The sequence below is a fragment of the Bombina bombina genome, chromosome 3 (genome assembly GCF_027579735.1).
Source record: "Bombina bombina isolate aBomBom1 chromosome 3, aBomBom1.pri, whole genome shotgun sequence".
Taxonomy (NCBI): Eukaryota; Metazoa; Chordata; class Amphibia; order Anura; family Bombinatoridae; genus Bombina; species Bombina bombina.
In genome coordinates, this window is record NC_069501.1 from 647,964,136 (window position 1) to 647,987,305 (window position 23,170).

At 39.3% G+C, this 23,170-nt stretch overlaps 1 protein-coding gene across 1 annotated transcript in view; it reads left to right on the forward strand.

Moving 5' to 3' along the window:
- TLCD3A (TLC domain containing 3A) overlaps positions 1-23,170 on the forward strand; it is a 124,574-nt gene that overhangs the window by 74,828 nt on the left and 26,576 nt on the right. The window contains exon 3 of the mRNA XM_053704842.1: positions 8,681-8,897. Coding sequence (XP_053560817.1) covers positions 8,681-8,897 — 217 coding nt within the window. The remainder of the gene's footprint in view (positions 1-8,680; positions 8,898-23,170) is intronic.

Here is a 23,170-nt window from a genome sequence, read left to right on the forward strand (position 1 = left end):
ATTTAGATTGTAGGGCAAGGGGTTACAAATCCAAGAATGCTGTCAAATCAGGGGTTGGGGGGAGATTCTGCCCAGAGAAACACATATACGTCGGAAATGGGGAAGAAAGTCCCTCTGCAGGAGCAGTATGTGGGGACTGGGGAAGAAGGGACCCCTGGAGCAGTAGCAGCAGCAAATGGTAACTGGGAAAGAAGGGTCCCCTGGAGCAGTAGCAGCAGCAAATGGGAACTGGGGAAGAAGGGACCCCTGAAGCAGTAGCAGCAGCAAATGAGAACTGGGGAAGAAGGCCCCCCTGGAGCAGTAGCAGCAGCAAATGGGAACTGGGGAAGAAGGGTCCCCTGGAGCAGTAGCAGCAGCAGCAAATGGGAACTGGGGAAGAAGGGTCCCCTGGAGCAGTAGCAGCAGCAAATGGGAACTGGGGAAGAAGGGCCCCCTGAAGCAGTAGCAGCAGCAAATGGGAACTGGGGAAGAAGGGCCCCCTGAAGCAGTAGCAGCAGAAAATGGGAACTGGGGAAGAAGGGCCCCCTGAAGCAGTAAAAGCGGCAAATGGGAACTGGGGAAGAAGGGCCCCCTGAAGCAGTAGCAGCGGAAAATGGGAACTGGGGAAGAAGGGCCCCCTGAAGCAGTAGCAGCAGCAAATGGGAACTGGGGAAGAAGGGCCCCCTGAAGCAGTAGAAGCAGCAAATGGGAACTGGGGAAGAAGGGCCCCCTGAAGCAGTAGCAGCAGAAAATGGGAACTGGGGAAGAAGGGCCCTCTGAAGCAGTAGCAACAGCAAATTGGAACTGGGGAAGAAGGGCCCCCTGAAGCAGTAGCAGCAGCAAATGGGAACTGGGGAAGAATGGTCCCCTGGAGCAGTAGCAGCAGCAAATGGGACTAGGGAAGAAGGGCCCCCTGGAGCAGCAGCAAATGGGAACTGGGGAAGAAGGCCCCCCTGAAGCAGTAGCAGCAGCAAATGGGAACTGGGGAAGAAGGGCCCCCTGAAGCAGTAGCAGCAGCAAATGGGAACTGGGGAAGAAGGGTCCCCTGGAGCAGTAGCAGCAGCAAATGGGAACTGGGGAAGAAGGGCCCCCTGGAGCAGTAGCAGCAGCAAATGGGACTTGGGAAGAAGGGCCCCCTGAAGCAGTAGTAGCAGCAAATGGGACTGGGGAAGAAGGCCCTCATGAAGCAGCACAAAGAGGAGTTTATATATATATATATATATATATATATATATATATATATATATATATATATATATATATATATATATATATATATATATATATATATACTCTGCCTGAATCATAAAATAAATAAATGCTGGGCTTTGTGTCCCCTTTAGCAGATACATTCACAAAATAATCGCATTTCAAATAGCAGTTTTTGTTAATCACATTACCTGTATAAACTGTCAGGCTCCAGTATTTAAGGTAAATACTGAGACTGACGGTTTTAGAATAACATTTATTAAAAACTTGTAAAATAATGAAAACGATAAGCATCCTGTTGGTATTTGATGGTCTCACTGCTGAAAAAAAATTATACTCATCAGAATTAAAATAATTATTAGCCCAAGGACAGAGTTATTCCTCAAATCTCTATATGTAACAGAAAAGTATTCTCAAATTATTTAATTCATTCTTACCATCACATGTGATATACTCTTATAATTGTTGTAACACCAAAAATTTTTGAAGTGCTAAATAAAGATAAAAAAATATGTAATCTGTGAAATAGTTTATCTATATAATGTGCCACAATAAAACGTCTTTTTTTATTTGATTATATTTGTACATTCGTATGAAATATATGCTGTCTTACATAATATTGAAACATTCATGAATGATTTTTCATTTAAAGACTCTGAAATGAATCAAAACTTGATAAAAGACTAACTTCTTTTTTTTTTTTGCGTTCCCACATAATTACCACTCACATTTATTTTTTTAAGTGCTATAGTGGTGTAGTAATCATTTCTACTAGTATCTATTCATATTTGCAAAGCATCTATACCTCTTTTTGAGGCCCTTTCTGGCGTCTTCCTGGAAGAGAATACATCATCCTTCTTTCAAACACACTTTGGCCCTCCAGTCTTAATAAAGACAATAATAATCTATCTGCTTAAAAGAAAAAAAAATCACATATTAATCATTTGAAAATACTCAACCATTTTTACTTAAAAATTTCAAAATTTGTATTGATTTTGGATGGCAAATTACCAGGTTTCAGACACATTTGTTTACCCTTTCAACGGTTCCTAAGCATTTGAAAATCAGTGGTAACATAATTTTGTTTAAACCTAAGCTTTAGATAAAACTACTGTGCAGTTATAATAATATTGCAACCAAATAGCCTTTTTTCAAATTAGTTTTATATTCCCTTAATAATAAATAGCTCTACATTAAATAGCTTCATCAAACACGTAAATAAATGCATGCACTGCAAAACATAGTTGAAATATTCAACATTACTCTGATATGTGTAGGATTCCTTTTGCATACAGAAGCATCGGGCAGCTACAGTTGTAAATGTTCAGTGCCTCATGCGTAGTGTTAAATTAAAATGCTGTGTATTAGAGCATTTTATTTTTAAACAAATTCCCTTTTGCTAAAAAAAAAGAAATAATAATGTATAAAATGCAAAAACGATTTGTAATGATAGTCCAAGGGTTCTTGCTTTTCGTAGATGGTGTAAAACCTCCAAGAAAAAGAAAAATGCATGCAATGGTGAAGCCCTGTTAGGAAAAGGAACAAATATCCAAAATAACCGTACTCGCATATACAAGAGCTATGACTAAGCCCTTAGTTTAAAAGCCCAAATATAAATCCTCCGCTTCATATGAAGGACATGTGAAACCTTGATAGGTGAACCGATTTATTAGGGAGCATACATATACAATCACTGGGGTACACAAGGGGAATTCAACATAGAACAATCAGCAAACTCAGAGAAAAAATGCTGTCTCAAGTGAGCAAATACACTGTTAGAAACCACTTCCTCCTAGTGACATGTAGTCCCGGATCACCAATCCACTACGACATACATATTACCAAGTTAAGTCTGACTTTTTCAAGGATATGGTTAATCTCAGTTGTTGTCCTTTCCATCTAATACGGGGAGAGTCCATGGCTTCATTCATTACTTGTTGCAAATACAGAACCTGGCCACCAGGCGGAGGCAAAGACACCCCAGCCAAAGGCTTAAATACCTCCCCCTCATCCCCCAGTCATTCTTTGCCTTTCATCACAGGAGGATGGCAGAGAAGTGTCGGAAGATTTCCGAGTAGTCTCTGATGGAGGGTAGTACTCTTAGGAATGGGACTGGAGTTTTAAGTAGTCTTGTCAGCCTCTCAGTGAGAGCATTGACAAATGTTAGGGTCTGGAGATGCAGGGAGAGACTTTCTGCAAAACCATCCAGACTCGTGTTAACAGCTCCTTAAGCAATCGGTGTTGACGAGTTTTACTGCCTGCTTTCTTCACTCAAGTCCATGTCAGGAGCGATGCTACACACTGTCAAACTTGAGAGGCCGTGCTCCTGTTCCACGGCGTTGATTCTGATAAGATAGTTTTATTTTTTATATCTGTAATGATAACGCAAGAAGGCAGGGTCATGTGTGACTCCTTTATCTGTATAGAATCAAGGGTTAATATCTCCGGAAGGTGATTATTGAACAGGGGGGATGTATACATGATTGCTTTATTGTGTTTTTTGCTGCGACATGTGTGAGATGTGGCTTTGGCAATGTGGAACAGTCAGGCTTTGCCTTCCATTGATTACTGCGCAGCCTGTTTTAGTTGGCACACTTTTTCTTGGCTGCAGGGGCGGTCCTGCATGGTACTCTATGTGACTGGGTGTGGCTTCTTTTTCTTTCTTTTCCTGACCGTCAGTTGCAGGAGACGAAAATAAGCTCTCTGTGGGCCTGGGTCATAGGAGGTGGTGAGTGCCCCGGCCATTGGGAGTATAAAGGTGCCATTTAATCTTTTCTATAGTCTTTATTAAAGGTGCAAGCTATGGAGGACTCTGATATGTTAGAGGGTACTCCCTCTTCACCTAAATCTAATGCCTGTGTTTATTGTGAGGAGGCTTCGGTATACCCGCCTACTCAACTATGTTCCACATGCCTCGATAAAATAGTGATATCTAAAAAAAAGAAGATGTTTAGTACCACTGAGCCATCCACCTCTGAGGGTCTCCATCCCGTGAGGTGCGTTTCCTACATTCATCTCCGATTACACATGCAGCTCCCCAGTGCACTTCTAATCCTTCTGCGGGAGGGGCCACGTTGCCGCACGATTTTACTGAACAGTTCCAAACTGCAGTATTTGCGGTCATCAGTGCTTTACCTCACCAGGCCAAGCGCAAGGTTAAACATTGCTATCCTTCCCAGGGGTCATCTACTCCTTTGGATGTATCTGAGACTAGAGTATCCGCTAAGGATTCCAATACTTCGGAGGACTCTCTCTCTCTCTCTCTCTCTCTCTGGGTCGGAATCTGCGGCCTCTAAACCTCCGGCTGTGGAGGAGGCAGACTTTAGGTTCAGGATGGAGAACTTATGCTTTTTGTTAAAGGAGGTGTTAGCGACTCTAGAGGTTCCGGAACCAAAGTTACCAGAGGAACCTTCCATTCCTTAGCTTGATAAAGTTTATGAGGACAGGGTAGTGCCCCAGACTTTCCCGGTTTCCATAAAGATGGCGAATATTATTAAGAATGAGTGGGAGAGACTTGGCTCGTCTTTCTCCCTCATTTAAAAAATTGTTTCCGGTTCCAGATTCTCAGCTAGAATTGTGGGGATCTGTCCCTAAAGAGGATGGTGCTATCTCCACGCTCACTAAACACACCACTATCCCGCTTGAGGATAGTTAGTCGTTAAGGGAACCTTATCTGGACGACATTCTGGTGCAGGCTCCGTCTTGCCAGCTGGCAGAGGAACACTAAAGTTCTCTACTCCTTCTTCTTCTGCAATCTCCTGGATGGATGGTAAACTCAGGAAAGAGTTCTCTGGTTCCCAGTACCAGAGTGGAGTTCCTGGGCACGGTAATAGACTCCATTGCCATGAAGATATTTCTAACAGACAAGAGACGATGCAAGATTGTCTCCAGCTGTCTTGCTCTCCAATTTTCCTCAAGACCATCAGATGCCCGGTGCATGGAGGTGATTGGGCTCATGGTATCCACTATAGAAGTCATTCCATTCGCCAGATTCCATCTCCGGCCTCTTCAGCTGTGTATGCTGAGGCAGCGATCATTCGGACCTGTCCCAACTGATCTCTCTGGACAACATCCATACCGGCTGTCCCAGGGAACTTCCTTCCTCAGACCATCTTGGGAGATTGTGACTACGGGCGCGAGTCTCTCGGTTGGGGAGCGGTTTGGGGTGCCAGGAAGGCACAGGGCAGGTGGAATCGGAATTAGTCTCTTCTCCCAATCAACATTATGGAACTTTGGGTGATCTTCAATGCTCTGGAGGCTTGGCCTCTCCTGGGTCCATCCAAGTTCATCAGATTCCAGTCAGACAACATTACCTTGGTGGCCTACATCAACCACCGGGGGGGGGGGGAATGAGAAGCTCCCTGGCCATTAGGGAAGTACAGGTGGCCCTCGTTTTACAACGGTTCAATTTACACCGTTTCAGAATAACAACCTTTTTTTCCAGTCATGTGACTGCTATTGAAAAGCATTAAGAAGCAGTGCATTTATTAAAATAGCCAGTAGGTGGAGCTGTCCGCTTGTGTTGCAGCAAAGCCAAACAAGCTGAAATTAATCAGTTTAACCAGACCTGAGCTATCGAGCAGATTTCAAAGGAACAAGATCTTCCTGTCTATAAATCAGTCCAGATTGGAATGCATAGAAAGAACTGTTTGCAGAAAAATGCAAGTGAAGTCTGTGTTGTGTGATTATTTTATTAGGTTTATAACGCTGTTTAGCAAATGTTTTTGTTCATTTAACTTAGTTAAATTATATATTCTGTGTTGTGTGATTATTTTATTAGGTTTATAATGCTGTTTAGCATTTAAAGTCTTCATTTCAAAGCTTTAAAAATAATGTATTAGGTGTTATTATGACAATTTGGAGAGGGGCCTGGAACCTATCTCCCTCACTTCCCATTGACTTACATTATAAACTGGGTTTCAATTTACAACGGTTTCCATTTACAACCATTCCTTCTGGAACCTAACCCCAGCGTAAACTGAGGGCTACTTCTCAGATTCTGGAGTGTGCGGAAGCCCATGAATGCTCGTTATCAGCGATCCACATCCTGGGTGTGGACAACTGGGAAGCGGACTTTCTCAGCACACAATCTTTTCATCCGGGGGAATGGTCTCTTTACCCAAAGTGTTTGCGGAGATTTGCAACAGTTGGGGGACTCCGGAGATAGATCTCATGGCATCCAGACTCGACTTCAAGCTACCCAGATATGGGTCGCAGTCCAGGGACCCCCAGTCAGAACTGGTAGATGCTGTAGCAGTGCCTTGGGTATTCAACCTAGTGTACATATTTCTACCGTTACCACTTCTACCTCGTGTAGTGGCACGCATCAAACTGGAGCAAGTGTCAACTATTCTGATTGCTCCATCGTGGCTGGGAAGACGTGGTTTGCGGACCTAGTGGGGATGTCATTGTCTCCTCCATGGAGGTTGCCCTGTCGCAGGGATCTACTGGTACAGGGCCCCTTTGTGCATCAGAATCTAGATTCTCTGAGTCTGACTTTGTGGAGATTGAATGCTTAGTCTTAGCCAGAAGGGTTTTTTCTGAGAGGGTGATTGATACTTTCATTCAAGCCAGAAAGCCGGTTATCCGTCGCATCTATCATAAGGTGTGGAGGACCTACTTACTCTGGTGTGAATCTTGTGGATATTCCTGGCATAGGGTCAGGTTATCCAGAATTCTTTCCTTCCTCCAGGACGGTCTGGAGAAGCAACTTGCCGCCAGTTCCTTAAGGGGACAGATTTCAGCTCTATCTGTGCTGTTAAACAAGAAGCTCGCTGATCTCCCTGATATTCAGTCTTTTCTGTTTAGGCTCTGTCCAGGATCAGGCCTGTGTTTAGACATTCTGCTCCTCCTTGGAGTTTGAATTTGGTTCTGAAGGTTTTGCAGGGGCCTCTGTTCAAGCCTATGCATTCTCTTGACATCAAGAGAATAGGGTCCTCCTCCTTTTTACCCTCCCGTTTTTCATTCAGTGTACCCTAGAGCTTGGGTATTTGTTTCCCAATGAATGAAGCCGTGGACTCTCCTCGTATTAAATGGAAAACATAAATTATGCTTACCTGATCATTTCATTTCCATCGTTATGAAGAGAGTCCACAGATCCAGCCCGGTTCTTCGTTGGGTGGACCTAAATTTCTTTTGTTTTTTCTTCTGGCACCTTTTTTTATACCCTGATATTTCTCCTACTCTTCCTTGTTCCCTCGGCAGAATGGGGATGAGGGGAGTGGGGGAGGTATTTAAGCCTTTGGCTGGGGTGTCTTTGCCTCCTCCTGGTGGCCAGGTTCAGTATTTCCCACAAGTAATGAATGAAGCCGTGGACTCTCCTCGTAACGATGGAAATGAATATATCAGGTAAGCATAATTTATGTTTTTATTGGTCCATTGTGTCTTATTTTGTTTTGAAATCTCTTTAGCTAAAAGTCTTTATTATAGAAAATGTCATAATGCAACACAGATTAAAAACAACTAAAATACATGTTATGGGCTACAGCTAATTATACAGAGCAAATTCTCAATATAGAGGCAAATATGCGTGTTATATCAAATATGCTAATAGACAATCCAAAATGGCTAATAGTAATATGAATAAAAATAAATTAACATAAAACACGCTTAAAATTCATTGTTTTCAAAATAATCCAATTTAGTATGAATAAATTCAAACAAAATAGAAAAAAGAGAGGAGTATAGGAATCAAACTCACTTCCCAAAAATGAAAAAATTGGTACTGAGCAAATGCTCTAACCATTAGTCCTACTTAGGAGATGTGAATCTCTGAGTTTGCTGATTGTTCTTTGTTGAGTTCGCCTCGTGTACCCCAGTTATTGTATATGTTTGCTCCCGGTTTACCTATCAAGGTTTCACATGTCCTTCATATGAAGTGAAGGATTTATGTTTGGGCTTTTAAACTGAGTTTAGTCATAGCTATTGTATATTTGAGTACGGTTCTTTTGGATATATAATCCTTTTCCTAACTGGGCTTCACTATCGCATTTTTTTTTTTGTTTTCTTGGAATTTCTACCCTCTACAAAAAGCAAGAACTCTTGGACTCTCATTATCCTTTGTGCACTTAATACATTTTATTATTTATCTATTTTGGGATTACAGTGTTACTATTTTTGTACCAATTCCCTTATGCTATCTGTTTTTAACACTCCTGGGACACCCTCGTTCTGCTCCAAATGAAGATATAGGCAGTGACTAGGGCATACACGTGTGTGTCTGTTATTCACCATTAATATTTTCACGTGGAGATATGTATCGGCACAGGAGTACAACTTTGACCTTCACAGGGGTTAAACACATAGTAAAATAAAATAACTTTTTAAAGATAAAATGTTCTTACAAAAAAGAGAGCATTTTATTATGAGGGAATATTCCTTTAACTTATCCACAAAAAGCTTTGTATAGTAGATGTTTGTAATCCTAAATACAGATGGTTTAATAATGTGATATATTAATGATGCCATTTTTTAAATTATTTTTTTCCCTTAGACACTGGCTGGCGACAACGTTCATCTGGATTGTCATTCCTTACATGGTTTATGATGCATTAGCCATGTTTCTATGGCATTGGTACAAATGCAAAGAAAAAATGGTTACAAATGGGAAAGATCACTTTTCTACTGCAATGAACAGCTTCCTGCAGAAGGATTTCCTCATGCTAGTTCACCACACTGCAATTCTAACTATCTTTGTGCCTATCGATCAGGTAGTATTATTTTTTTATTATTACTGTTGACTTCATTGTTTGAGAAACAAAGGTGCTTGATTGAGATCAGATATATTTCATCATATTTTAAACTGAACTTTCCTGCAGAGAATTTGAAGTTCAGACTTTAAAACTATAGCAAAGCGATTGGACTTTCAAGAAATTCCTAAGTTTACCAGGTATCCAGTATTCAACAAGATATTCCAGTATCTCAACTGACTGTCATGTCCAATAAAAACTATATAAAAACTAGACACTTAATTATACATTTTTAACCCCCTGAAAGTCTGCTACATTTTTAAAGGTTGGCAATGGGGCCTATCTATCAAGCTCCGAATGGAGCAGTTATGAAGCAGCGGTCACAAAGACCGCTGCTCCATAACCTGTCCGCCTGCTCTGAGCAGGCGGACAGACATCGCCGGAAATCAACCCGATTGAGTACGATCAGGTTGATTGACACCCCCTGCTGGCGTCCGATTGGCCGCGAGTCTGCAGGGAGCGGTGTTGCACCAGCAGCTCTTGTGAGCTGCTGGTGCAATGCTGAATACGGAGAGCGTATTGCTCTCCGTATTCAGCGAGGTCTGGTGGACCTGATCCGCACTGTCGGATCAGGTCTGCCAGACCTTGTTAAATATAGGCCAATATCTCTAGTTCTTTTATAGGTAAAGCATCTCCATATTAATTGACTGACTGATTTGTGTGTATTACTGGCAGCCAAAATAGTAGAGGGGTAAAATTACTGCTTTGTTTTTATTGGCATAAAATTACTATAAATATATATAATATAATATCAAATGTAAAATATAATTTTGCATGACCGCACCTACTCCAGATGGTCATCTGCTCAGTCACTCAGTAATGTAAGGAAGGACATCTGTCAACCCTAGGACCGCCTTATAGTAAAAGTTCCATTTATTTTGGTTGGTTGAAAACATAAATGGATGTAAGTCTTGTTGCATGAAATCATTTTTCACATAATGCCATTTCTTTCCTATGGCATGGAGAGTCCACAACGTCATTCCAATTACTAGTGGGATATTCAACTCCTGGCCAGCAGGAGGAGGCAAAGAGCACCCCAGCAAAGCTGTTTAGTATAACTTCCCTTACCCATAATCCCCAGTCGTTTTCTTTGCCTCTGTCAATGGAGGATGTGTGAAGACGGTGTCTGAAGATATTTAATCCTTTTATGGGTACTTTTCCCTGCAAGCAAGGATTGGGGTCTAGCTGTGTCCATGTCAATCTCTTTAGTAAGAGAAGTGGTGGCTTTTAGCAGTTAGAAGGCGGCGAGGTGGTCTTTGCTTTACTTCTAACACTTTGCTACCCCTTTGCAGAAAGCCAGGGTTGGTTACTCTGTTTTTTACTACAGGTCCCTGACAGGGAGTGGAGTACCGGTCACACCTTAGTAGCTGTTATCTGCCCTGCAGCTGGATCCACAGGTAAGTGCTTTTGCCTTCTAGGTATTGAAGGTCAGCACTTTTGAGGTTACTCTCAGGTGGATATCTTTTGGGACTAAGTTTATCCTTATATGATTAAGGGTACATTCACGGGCAACTTTATTGGTACAATCTAAAGGCACTTAATAAATGAGACAGTTAGAGAGACTTAAGGGTTAATGAAGCTTGCTTACATTCTCCCTTAATTACTTGTCAAGGTTTTTTTTATTTATTTTTGCTTAATGAAGGATGTCATTTCTTGAAAAATGAATATGTGCAGGGTACTTTATTTGGGCCGTTTTTATTAATGCGCGCTTATTAGCTGTGACGCAGTTCTTTTTCGGCCGCTCACGTGGCTTCCGCATTTTCACTGTATTGGAGCGAAGGGTCGTGAGTTTAGAAGTGCCAGCTTTCACAGACTTTGCTGATTAGATCATTCGCTTTGAGGAGAGGATCTCTGCTGGAGAGTCTCGCTCCTCTTACTAGTGGGATACTGATTCCGGTCATGGTAGGAGCCTCAGACAAACGCTTAGGTCTCTTGTCTGAGGATGGGTCTTAGAGTGTCAATAAAATTATTAGCCTCTGTGTTAAGTCTTCACATATTCCTTGAACATATTGTTTTATTTTTTGGAATCAAATTAATATAATTTTGGTCATAATTTTTATTCACATTTTAATTGGTCTTTTTTTAGTGGGGACTAATTACGATAGTTATGGACTCAAATTCAAAGACAAGTTACTCCCTTCTGAGCCAAGTGTCTCTTAGGATATTGCTGTGCGTGACATTCCTCAGCTTTCTCCTCAAACGTCCCAAGCTTTATTTGTTTCTAATTCTGTGCCTTCTGTTTCCTCTCAACCTCCTGGGGGTGTCTATTTACCAGGGGATTTTGCCACACAGAACTTCTGCAGTATCTGCGGCTTTGTCTGCTTTCCCTATTTCGGGTAAGCGTAAGAGGAAATCTAAACATTTGTCTGCTAGTAAGGTTTCTGACCCCCTCTAACTCTGCGTTGGTCAACCTTTCTCAAATGTCTGATGAGGAGGATACCTCAGTAGCTTCTGAAGGTGAGATCTCAGACTCTGACACTATGGGGAAAAATCTTCTGAATCTGAAGAAGTTAATTTCTGATTTAAGCTTGAACATCTCCGGTTGCTTCTGAAGGAGGTTCTAGTTACTTTGGGGCGACTCTGAACCTTTGGTTGCTGTCAACCCCAAGAAGTCCTCTAAACTTAATAGAGTTTATGATTCTCCAATGTCTGAGGATGTTTTTCCTGTTCCAGGCAAAATGTCTGATATTATAGCTCAGGAATAGGATAAGCCAGGCGGTCCTTTTTCCCTTTCCCCAGTTTTAAAAAAGATGTTCCCTGTTGCTGACTCCATTCGGGACTAATGGCGCATTGTGCCTAAAGTAGAGGGAGCTATCTCTACTCTGGCTAAAATAACTACCATTCCTATAGAGGATAGTTGTTCTTTTAAGGATCCGATGGATAAGAAGCTAGAGGTTTACTTTAAAAAGATGTATTTCCATCAAGGATTACAGTGGCAACCTGCGGCAAGTATTGCCACGGTTGCGGGAGCAGCATCTTATTGGTGCGATGCCCTGTCTGATCTGTTAACAAAAGAGACTACGGTAGAGGAGATCAAAGCTCTTAAACTGGCCAATACCTTTAATTATGATTCCAACATGCAGGTAATTAGACTGGGAGCTAAGATGTCTAGCTTCACTTTTCTAGCTCGCAGAGCTCTGTGGTTAAAATCTTGGTCGGCTGATGTATCTTCAAAGGCCAAGCTTTTGGCTTGACCTTATAAGGGTAAAACTCTCTTTTGTTCTGGCCTGGCAGAAATCATTTCAGAGATTACAGGAGGAAAGGGATCTTTCCTACCTCAGGAGAAGAAGAATAGACCTAAGGGTCGACAGACTTCAAATTTTCGTTCTTTTTGCAGCTTTAAGGGAAAGAAGTCCTCCTCTTCTTCCAAGCCAGACCAATCCAGGTCCTCTTGGAAATCCAGCCAGTCTTAGAATAAGGGAAAGCAAAACAAGAAGCCTTCCACTGACTCTAAATCAGCATGAAGGGGTCCGCACCTGATCCGATTTTGGATCAGGTGGGGCAGGCTCTCTTTTTCGTCAGGCTTGGATACGCAATGTTCCAGATCCGTGGGCTGTGGACATAGTATCCCAGGGTTACAAAATAGGATTTTAAGTCTTGCCCTCCAAGGGGTAGATTTCTCCTGTCGAGACTATCCTCAAACCAGGTAAAGAGGGAGGCCTTCTTAAATTGCGTAAAGGACCTATCCTCGCTGGGAGTTATTGTACCAGTCCCTCTAGAGGAACAAGGTCTAGGATTCTATTCAAATCTATTTTCCCAAAAAGGAGGGAACTTTCCATCCCATCCTAGATCTAAAGTGTCTCAACAAATTCCTCAGGGTTCCATCCTTTCATTGGTTCAGGAAGGTCAGTTCATGACCACCATATACCAGAAGGACGTGTATTTACATGTTCCCATTCACAGGGATCATTACCAGTTTCTAAAGTTTGCCTTTCTGGAGAAAGCACTGTTTATTGCCCTTCCATTTGGTCTTGCCACAGTGCCCAGAATATTCACAAAGGTTCTGGGAGCCCTATTGGCAGTGATCAGATCCCATGGAATTGCTGTGGCGCCTTATCTAGATGACATCTTGGTCCAGGCGTCATCTTTTCAACTAGCAAAATCTTATACAGAGATGTTGTTGTCTTTTCGTTCCCTCGGGTGGAAAGTGAATCTGGAAAAGAGTTCTCTAGTTCCAACTACAAGAGTGTGTTTCCTAGGGACAGCTGCAACTTTGCATGCTCAGTCAATGGCACGGAGACCATTCCGATTTATTGCAGAGGATTAATCTGGACCCCTTAACAAGAGACTCTCTCTCGTGGTGGATTTCACAGGAACATCTGTCTCGGGGCACTTGCTTCCTGAGACCTTCCTGGGTAATTGTGACTACAGATGACAGCCTGTCAGGCTGGGGAGCTGTTTGGGGTTCTCTGAAAGCTCAGGGTCTGTGGTCTTGGGAAGAGTCTTCTCTTCCCATAAACATCTTGGAGTTGAGAGCAATCTTCAATGCCTTGACAGCTTGGCCTCAATTATCTTTAGTCTGGTTTATCAGATTCCAGTCGGACAACATCACCTCAGTGGCTTACATAAACTCAGAGTTAATATAAGCAACAAGAGTTTACCCTGGGGTAGAATAAGCAACTCAATAGTGTGGTAATCCCTAATCTCACACTATAAATATATGCAAAAAAACACAGAATGATGGAGTGCGCTAATGAAAGCTCTACCAGTCTAACAAGATTGAAATATAATTATATATATATATATATATATATATATATATATATATATATGTGTGTATATATATATATATATATATATATATATATATATATATATATATATATGTGTTTTAAAAATATAATATTCCTAAAAATATATTAAAAATAAGAACATGATATTCCACTTAAAAATAACAATTTAATGACACAATCAATAACAAAAAACACAATTGATACTCTATTATAAAAGCAAAAACAAAATATATAAGGTGCACCTTATAAAATCAAATATTGTTCTTAAATATTGTTCTTAAAATGTACTGCAAACTTTGCATAAAAGGTTTTTTGTTAGGTTAATGAAAACCCCAAAGCTGTAAAATTGTATCCAGCAAGTCAATTTCTGCTCCGTGATAAAATGAATACATTTGTAACTTTTTAGCTTCCAACGGATAGCAAGTGACAGACAATTCACTTTAGAGAGTATGCACTATGCACATGTAATGTTATATCTCAAATGGATCCAGGGAATCCTACTCACCAGAATACGAAAGCTAAACTTCAATGATCGCTTTCTGACTTACTCTCTATTCCAGCATGGAATTGGCGTTCGGGTGGCCATTACGTGCCTGCTGACGTGTAAGTATCACGTGTCTCCTCGTTCAGCCAATCGAGAGGTCAGCTTACCGGTGGTTGCTTATTTTAAACTTCAGTCCGAGATTCCACTAAGATATATTTTCTCACTTGTATTTCTCTCAGTAAATGCACTCAGTATCTTTGCCAAGACTTGTCCCAAGATGATTGTTGTTGATAATCGTTAGTAGAAATTCCACTGTTAATGAAAGTGGTAATTCATTCACAGAGAATCCATATAGAGCTGGCCAGCTACACAGGACTGCTTATCAAAGCGTTTCAGCCCAAAGCTTTTGTCAAGATAAGCCTGTGTACTTCCTCTCATCCTTATATACCTCTTTTCTTAAAGGTATAGAGTTCTTTCATTGTTTTATTCCAAGTTGTTTCAGAAGTATAATTACACGGAGTCGTGGGTGTTCATTTAATTCATAAATAGCAAAGCAGTCTTAGTTAATTTGTGTGGCAGGATGACAGTGTTCCATTTATGAAAACCTTTATTTGGAATTTATATTAATAAACTTTATAAAAATCTATGTAAAAATCTAAAACTTATTATATCATTATATATTCCTAACTTCATATCGGATATTCCTAGATCTCAGTAAGATAAAGAAGTTAAAGCGAACACTTATTCTCCTATTCTCACTGTCTAGGTTATCTCAACAATTTATGTGCAAGGAGAAATCAAACAACAATATGTTTTTTATATTCAAAACATAAATACAATTTATAATATTTCTACCAACGGTTTTATCATGTTTATAATTTTATATTCAGACTTTAAAAATAGCAATCACAATAGAAACAAGATATTAAATGATGTCTAAAACAGTATAATATTTAAATAAAGGGATTTAAATCAAGCTCTGCATTGAGTCCTAATGGGTCTAGGGTCTTAAAAGTGAAAATTAATTCTGCTTCTGTTCCTATCAGTTTTTTTATTTAAATCTCCGCCTCTCCAGCCTTGTGTAATCTTTCTTATTCCCCAATATTTCAAACCTTTTGGGTTTTGGTTATGCATCTCTTTAAAATGTTTTGAGAGCATATGTCCTTCAAAGCCATGTTCTATGTTGAGGAGGTGTTCTCTGATCCTATCTCTCAACATACGTGAGGTCTCACCTAAGTACTGTTTTTTTACATGGGCATTCAATTAAGTAATCTACATTTCGATCTGAACATTTTATTTGGTCCCAAATTTGATATTCTTTATTGGTTACTGCTGATTTAACACTTTTTGTTTTACAACTATATTTGCAAGCTTTACAATGTATACAAGGAAAATAGCCCTCTATTTTATTGCCTCTTAAGTCTACATCAGTACCTCCCATTTTTCTGGGTTTAAAAGTGCTTGGTGCCAATATATTTTTAAGGTTCCTGGTTTTCTTAAAAACTATTCTGGGTTTCTCTGTAAGAGATTCGCCAATAAATGGATCTCTCTGTAATAAGTGCCAGTGCTTGCTCAGAACATTCCTTAGTTTATTATGATTAATGTTAAAATCAGTAATAAAAGGTATATCTAGTAATCTTTCAAGACATTCTTTTGGAGTTTTTTCTTTTAACAGCTCAGTTTGTGTTTTTTCTTTTGCTCTCTTTTTTGCTGTTCTCACGTGATTCATATTATATCCCGTATTTTTAAATTTTGTTTCTAAGGTACTTGCCTGTTCCTCAAAATCTTCTATTTTGCTGCAATTTTTTCTAATTCTTAAAAATTGATTCATTGGAATATTATCCAACCATTTCTTATAATGACAGCTTTTATTATGGATATAATTATTTGAATCCACCTCTTTAAAGTGGGTTCTGGTGGTTATCTCTTCGTTGTTAATCATTATATCTATATCTAAAAAAACTAATATTTGTTGTGCTTTTTTCGTATGTTAAATCAATCCCAAATCTATTATTCTTAAAATCATCTATAAAAACATCTAAAAGCTCTTCATCCCCCTTCCAAACTATGATAATATCATAGATGAAACGGCGATATAGCACCAAATTCGCCTCCCAGATAGATCCATGTATCATTTCTTCTTCTAAGAATCCCATAAATAAATTAGCATAACTGGGGGCGAATTTGGTGCCCATTGCCGTTCCCTTTATTTGCATATAAAATTGGTTATTAAAATAATTATTGTTCAATATAAATTTAATACTTTCCAATATAAAATCAATCTGCTCAATTGGTATTTCTCCACGCTTTTGTAAAAAGTGTTACACTGCTTTTAATCCTAAAGTATGTTGAATATTAGTATATAATGAGCATACATCTCAAGTTACAAGTATAAAATCTTTGCTCCATTGTATATTCTTCAGTTCTCTTAAAAATTCAGTGGAGTCTTTTAAATATGAAGGGAGTTTAACCACATAGTGTTGTAAATACTTATCCACAAATTTGGATAGATTAGATGTAATCGATTGAATTCCTGAGATTATGGGTCTCCCGGGCGGATTTGTTAGCGATTTATGAATCTTGGGCAAATAATTAAATATGGGGGTTCTAGGGAAATCAACTTTTAGAAAACCGTATTCTTTACCATTAATGATTCCTACATTATGTGCCTTATTGAGTAGATTGTTAAATTCTTTAGCTAATTGAATAGTTGGATTTGATTTAATTTTTTTATATGTTTCTATGTCATTCAATAATCTATTTGCCTCTTTAATATAATCAACTGTATTAAGTATAACAATGCCACCCCCTTTATCGGCTTTCTTTATGGTGATTTTGGGATTCTTCTGTAGTTCTTTTAAAGTATCATTTTCCTTTTTTGTTAGATTATAAGTAATTTTATCTAAATTCATATCTTCAATATCTTTTTTGACTGCTTTCTCGAACATTTCTTTATTCCTCCCCTTCTCATTCGTGGGAAAGAATTTAGATCTAGCTTTAAGGTTTGTATGGTGAAAGCCCTTCTTATCATTTTTTCATGTTCAATTGGATTTTTTATGAAGAATCTTAAGAGTAATATTACGAATAAAGCTATTTACATTGATTAATGTATTCAATTTATTTAATTTATTAGTGGGAGCGAATGTTAAGCCTTTTTGCAATACCTTATATTGATGAGTAGTCAATTCAGTGTCGCTTAAATTAAAGATTCCATGTTTATCTATCTCATTCGTTTCTGTTTATCTCTTTCCTCCTCTACCTCTGGTTCCTCTCTTTCTCTTTTTTTCTCTTTTACTCTTTCTATTTGTCTCCTGTCCTCTTCTAAAAAAGAAACAGAAGTGCCTTGTCTGGGACTAGCTGTATTTGGTCCCCATTCGAGGTCTCTTAACGGTTCAAACCTATTATAATTTGTCCAGTTTTGTTCTCTGGGTCTCCAATTATCCTCTCTAGTTCTCCAATCATGTTTATAATTATTTATGGAGTTTTGTTGATTATATGGTTTATATGAATCATTCCTTTGATATGGTTTATAAGTATAATTTTCAGAGGCTTTATCATTACCCCAATTTATTTGCATCTTAATATCTAGTTTTTGGATATTATTTATATGTCTATAATTTTGTTGTGTATTTGAGTGATATTGTTTATTATTTTGTTCCTTCTTCCTATTGTATTCTGTGGGGATGGTTTTATCTAGATTTCTACTCTTTATTCCATTATACTCCATGTTTTTCTTTTTATTACTTTTTCTGGAGAAAAATTTCCATTTTCGTTCAACTGATATTGGTGGTTTGTTAATATCAGCTGTAACCTCCACTGTTTGTGTTTCAATATTTGTATCCTTTGTATTATAGTCTGTTAGGTCCCTATTCATTTTTCTAAATTTAATATCAATAGTTTCTTTTTTAATTTCTTTTAAATTATTAATAATATTGGATTGTATTGTTTTATATTCATTCTCTGAATTCCAAGGAGCTAGGTCATTACTTAGATGCTAGATTTTCTCTCCAAATTCTCTCAAACTAATGTTCCTAGATTTAACAATAATTTTCATTAAATTTAGAGATGCCCCACTTAGGTTCTTGTAATTGGAAAGTACAATCTTTCATTAATCGCAGACCCCTTGGTACTACATTTAAATTAATATATTTCTGTAGAAAGCTTACTTCTAATTTTTGCTTCATTTATTTAATTAAAATTTTTTCCAAGTTCTCACAAAGTTCTGATAAATTCCCTGTTGGAATCTGATCATTCCGGGTTACACAGTTTTTTAAACTCTCAATTTCAGTAAACAAATCTAATTTTACTTAGAAGAGATCCATAATCTAAATGATACAAATAGGTTCTAAATACACACTATAGGGTAAGGGATATCTATAAAATATAAGCAACAAGAGTTTACCCTGGGGTAGAATAAGCAACTCACTCACAGGGATCATTACCAGTTTCTAAGGTTTGCCTTTCTGGAGAAAGCACCTGTTTATTGCCCTTCCATTTGGTCTTGCCACAGTGCCAAGAATATTCACAAAGGTTCTGGGAGGATCAGATCCCATGGAATTGCTGTGGCGCCTTATCTAGATGACATCTTGGTCCAGGCGTCATCTTTTCAACTATCAAAATCTTATACAGAGATGTTGTTGTCTTTTCGTTCCCACGGGTGGAAAGTGAATCTGGAAAAGAGTTCTCTAGTTCCAACTACAAGAGTGTGTTTCCTAGGGACAATCACAGATTCCCTGTCCATGAAGATTTTCCTGACTGACGTCAGAAAGTTCAAGCTTCTTGTCTTTCTCTCCAGTCTGCTTTTCATCCAACAGTGGCTCAATGCATGGATGTGATTGGTATGATGGTGGCTTCCATGGACATCATTCCTTTTGCTCGGTTCTATCTGCGTTTGCTGCAACTTTGCATGTTCAGTCAATGGAACGGAGACCATTCAGATTTATTGCAGAGGATTAATCTGGACCCCTTAACAAGAGACTCTCTCTTGTTGTGGATTTCACAGGAACATCTGTCTCGGGGCACTTGCTTCCTGAGACCTTCCTGGGTGATTGTGACTACAGACGCCAGCCTGTCAGGCTGGGTAGCTGTTTGGGGTTCTCTGAAAACTCAGGGCCTGTGGTCTCAGGAAGAGTCTTCTCTTCCCATAAACATCTTGGAGTTGAGAGCAATCTTCAATGCCTTGACAGCTTGGCCTCAATTATCTTTCGTCTGGTTTATCAGATTCCAGTCTGACAACATCACCTCAGTGGCTTACATAAACCATCAGAGAGGAACTCAGAGTTCCTTGGCCATAAAGGAGGTGACACGCATCCTGCAGTGGGCCGAAGCTCACCATTGTATCCTATCTGCCATCCACATTCCAGGAGTGGACAATTGGGAGGCGGGTTTTCTGAGCAGACAGACTTTTCATCCCGGGGAGTGGGCTCTCCATCCGGAAGTGTTCTCCAGGATAACCCTCAGATGGGGAGTTCCGGAGTTGGATCTGATGGCGTCTCGTCAAATGCCAAGCTTCCAAAGTACGGTTCAATGTCAAGAGATCCTCAGGCCGCCCTGATCGATGCTCTGGCGATTCCTTGGGATTTCGGCCTAGCATACCCGTTTCCTCCATTTGCTCTCCTTCGATAAGTCATTGCTCGTATCAAGCAGGAGAGAGCGTCTGTGATTCTAATAGCTCCTGCCTGGCCTTGCAGGATCTGGTTTGCAGATCTGGTGAAGATGTCATCTCTTCCACCTTGGAGGTTACCTCTGAGGAAGGACCTTCTAATTCAGGGTCCATTCCTCCATCCAAATCTAGGTCCTCTGAAGCTGACTGCTTGGAGATTGAATGCCTAGTCCTGTCTAGACGTGGTTTTTCAGAAACGGTCATTGATACGATGCTTAAGGCTCGTAAACCTGTTACGCGTAGGATTTACCATAAGATATGGCATAAATACCCTTTTTGGTGTGAAGCTAAGGTTTTTTTCTGGAGTCGGGTGAGGATTCCCTGAATTTTATCTTTTCTTCAGGATGGCCTGGAGAAAGGTTTGTCAGTCAGTACTCTGAAAGGTCAGATTTCTGCACCGTCTATCCTTTTGCACAAACGTCTGGCAGATTTACCAGATGTTCAAGCTTTTGTTCAGGCCCTGGTCAGAATCAGGCCTGTATTTAAACCTGTTGCTCCTCCTCCTCTGTTTGAGCCGATGCATGTTGTTGATATAAAATTGATATCTTTGAAGGTTTTGTTTCTCCTTGCTATTTCTTCCGCTCACAGAGTTTCTGAGTTTTCAGCTCCTCAGTGTGATTTCCCCGTACCTTATTTTACATGCAGATAAGGCGGCTCTTCGTACTAAATTGGGTTTTCTCCCTAAGGTGGTGTCAGATTGAAACATTAATCATGAAATTGTTGTTCCTTTTTTTTTGGCCTAATCCTTCTTCTCATAAGGAACGTCTTTTGCATAACTTGGATGTTTTGCATGCTCTAAAATTTTACCTACAAGCTACTAAATATTTTTGGCAATCTTCTGCCCAGTTTGTTTTCTCTGGAAAGCGTAAGGGTCAGAATTATGATTCGCTTTGCCTATGAGACTGCTGGACAGCAGCCTACTGAGAGAATTACGGCTCATTCCACTAGGGCTCTCTCCTCTTCTTGGGCTTTCAAAAATTAAGCTTCTGTGGAACAGATTTGCAAGGCGGCAACATGGTCCTCTCTGCATACCTTTTCCAAATTCTACAAATTTGATACTTTTGCCTCAGCTGAGGCCTCTTTTGGGAGAAAGGTTCTTCAAGCGGTGGTGCCTTCTGTTTAGGTCCTCCTGCCTTGTTCTCCCTCCCTGTTCATTGTGTGTCCTCTAGCTTGGGTATTCGTTCCCACTAGTAATTGGAATGACGTAGTGGACTCTCCATGCCATAGGAAAGAAAACAAAATGTATGCTTACCTGAAAAATGTATTTATTTCTGGGCATGGAGAGTCCACGACCCTGCCCTCTTTTTAATTATAATTTGGCAGTTTTTTTGAGTAAACCTCAGGCACCTTTACACTGTGTTTCATCTTTTTCTATTTTCCTTCGGCCGAATGACTGGGGATTATGGGTCAGGGAAGTTACACTTAATAGCTTTGCTGGGGTGCTCTTTCCCTCTTCCTGCTGGCCAGGAGTTGAATATCCCACTAGTAATTGAAATGACGTTGTGGACTCTACATGGCCGGAAAGAAAGATATTTATCAGGTAAGCATACATTTTGGGTTTTTTTACATTAAAGGATTTTTAAAATATTTTTTTTTTTTAAATGAAGCGATGTGTCATTTTCCACCAATTGAACGGTGGGAGTTTTGCTTATCAGCGAGTAAACTTCTATCCCACAGAACGTTATCTTCACAAACATACACTGGTAATGATGATTATTATGATCATTTATTTATTAAGCGCCACCATTTTTCTTGGCACTGATTCATGAGTAGGGGTACACAAGTACTAAATCATGGTAAAAAAAAATACAGATATATAATACAGTTTAAACAAAACAAATTAATACAGGGGGGGGGAGGGCCTGCTCCAAAGAATTTATAATCTACAGAATCAAAATAAACCGCTTAATCTTTTTTTTCCTATACAAGAAAAAATATTTTTAAAATTCAAATGTACAAGATAAATGTTTAGAGTTTACTGTCGCTTTAACTGTTTTAGAACAAATTGTATACTGGGAGATCTTCAGGGGTGAAATTATGCACAGGAACTCAATAGAAGGTGTGTCCAGATACAACCATTTTGTTTTCTTTCTGCGTCATACACACATACAGTATGCCGTGAGAGCCGTGCACCAGTTATCAAGCTCAGAGAGCTATTGGTGGTGTGTATTGTTTCTGTGAAGACTTCATTTGTGTTACACAAGCCACAGCTGACTCTGAGAAGGTGTAGTGTTTGAATAATAGTGCACAGGCCCTCACAGCATATGTGCATATGCCGCAGAAAAACAGTAATAATGTTTACTAGAAGCATTTGTGCTAATGGAAGTATATTGTAAAAATTATTTTATGTCATATTGAAATGCACCCGTATACATTTTTATTTTGACCTTTCTATCCATTTAAGTTTACCTTTTAATAATTTAAACAAACATTTAGAAGCTCTGTTACGTAAAAAAAAAAAAGTGCATGTCCCATACTCTCTAGAGGCCAATAAGCAATTTCTGTAACCAAATATTTCTTTAAAATGCTGCCCATTATCTAAACCAACAATTTGATTTGCAGCATTTCTAGGGAGCGTGGGAGAAAGCACAGGTTGTTTTTTTTCGTACAAAAAACAAAAATATATTTAATGTCCATTTAATAAATAAAGGTGTAGAGACACTGTCTATCTGCTGTTTACAGCTGCAGGATGTGTTTTGTGTCACTGATAAGCTCAGGCAGCATCTATAAATATATATTTATGGAAAAGAGTAGCTTAAAAATACACAATGTAATCAGTTGGTATAAAAGACACAATAATTTTCTGTTAATATAGAGCAGTCTATTCTTTGACTGCAATTTAAAAGCATAGCAGCAACATCTTATGTTCTGTATATGAAAATAGATTAATACCACTTTACCCTTTATAACCGCTTTATCCAAGTTGTTTTGGGGGTTACCGTAGAAAAATACTTTGCACTAAAGCAGCACTCTCAGTTCACATCTAACCTAACCTAAATGTAGCACTTTATGGTTAAACGCAAATGAGAGCCACATTTTTAAAATAGAATTGACTGGAGGGATGTGAAATTATCTAGATGCATTTGAATATTTAAAATAAGCATTTTTTATCTTTGGTGGTCTTGAACTGACCCAGTTATAGGACAAAATGTAATGAGTAAACTCCATTTGGAAATTTAAATGAGGGCATTTTTCCAAACTAGTTCAGCTGTTTCAAGTTCAGGAATGTAAAAACCTTGGCCTAGATTTAGGGTTTGGCGGTAGCCGTGAAAACCAGCGTTAGAGGCTCCTAACGCTGGTTTTAGGCTACCGCCGGTATTTGGAGTCACTCAAAATAGGGTCTAACGCTCACTTT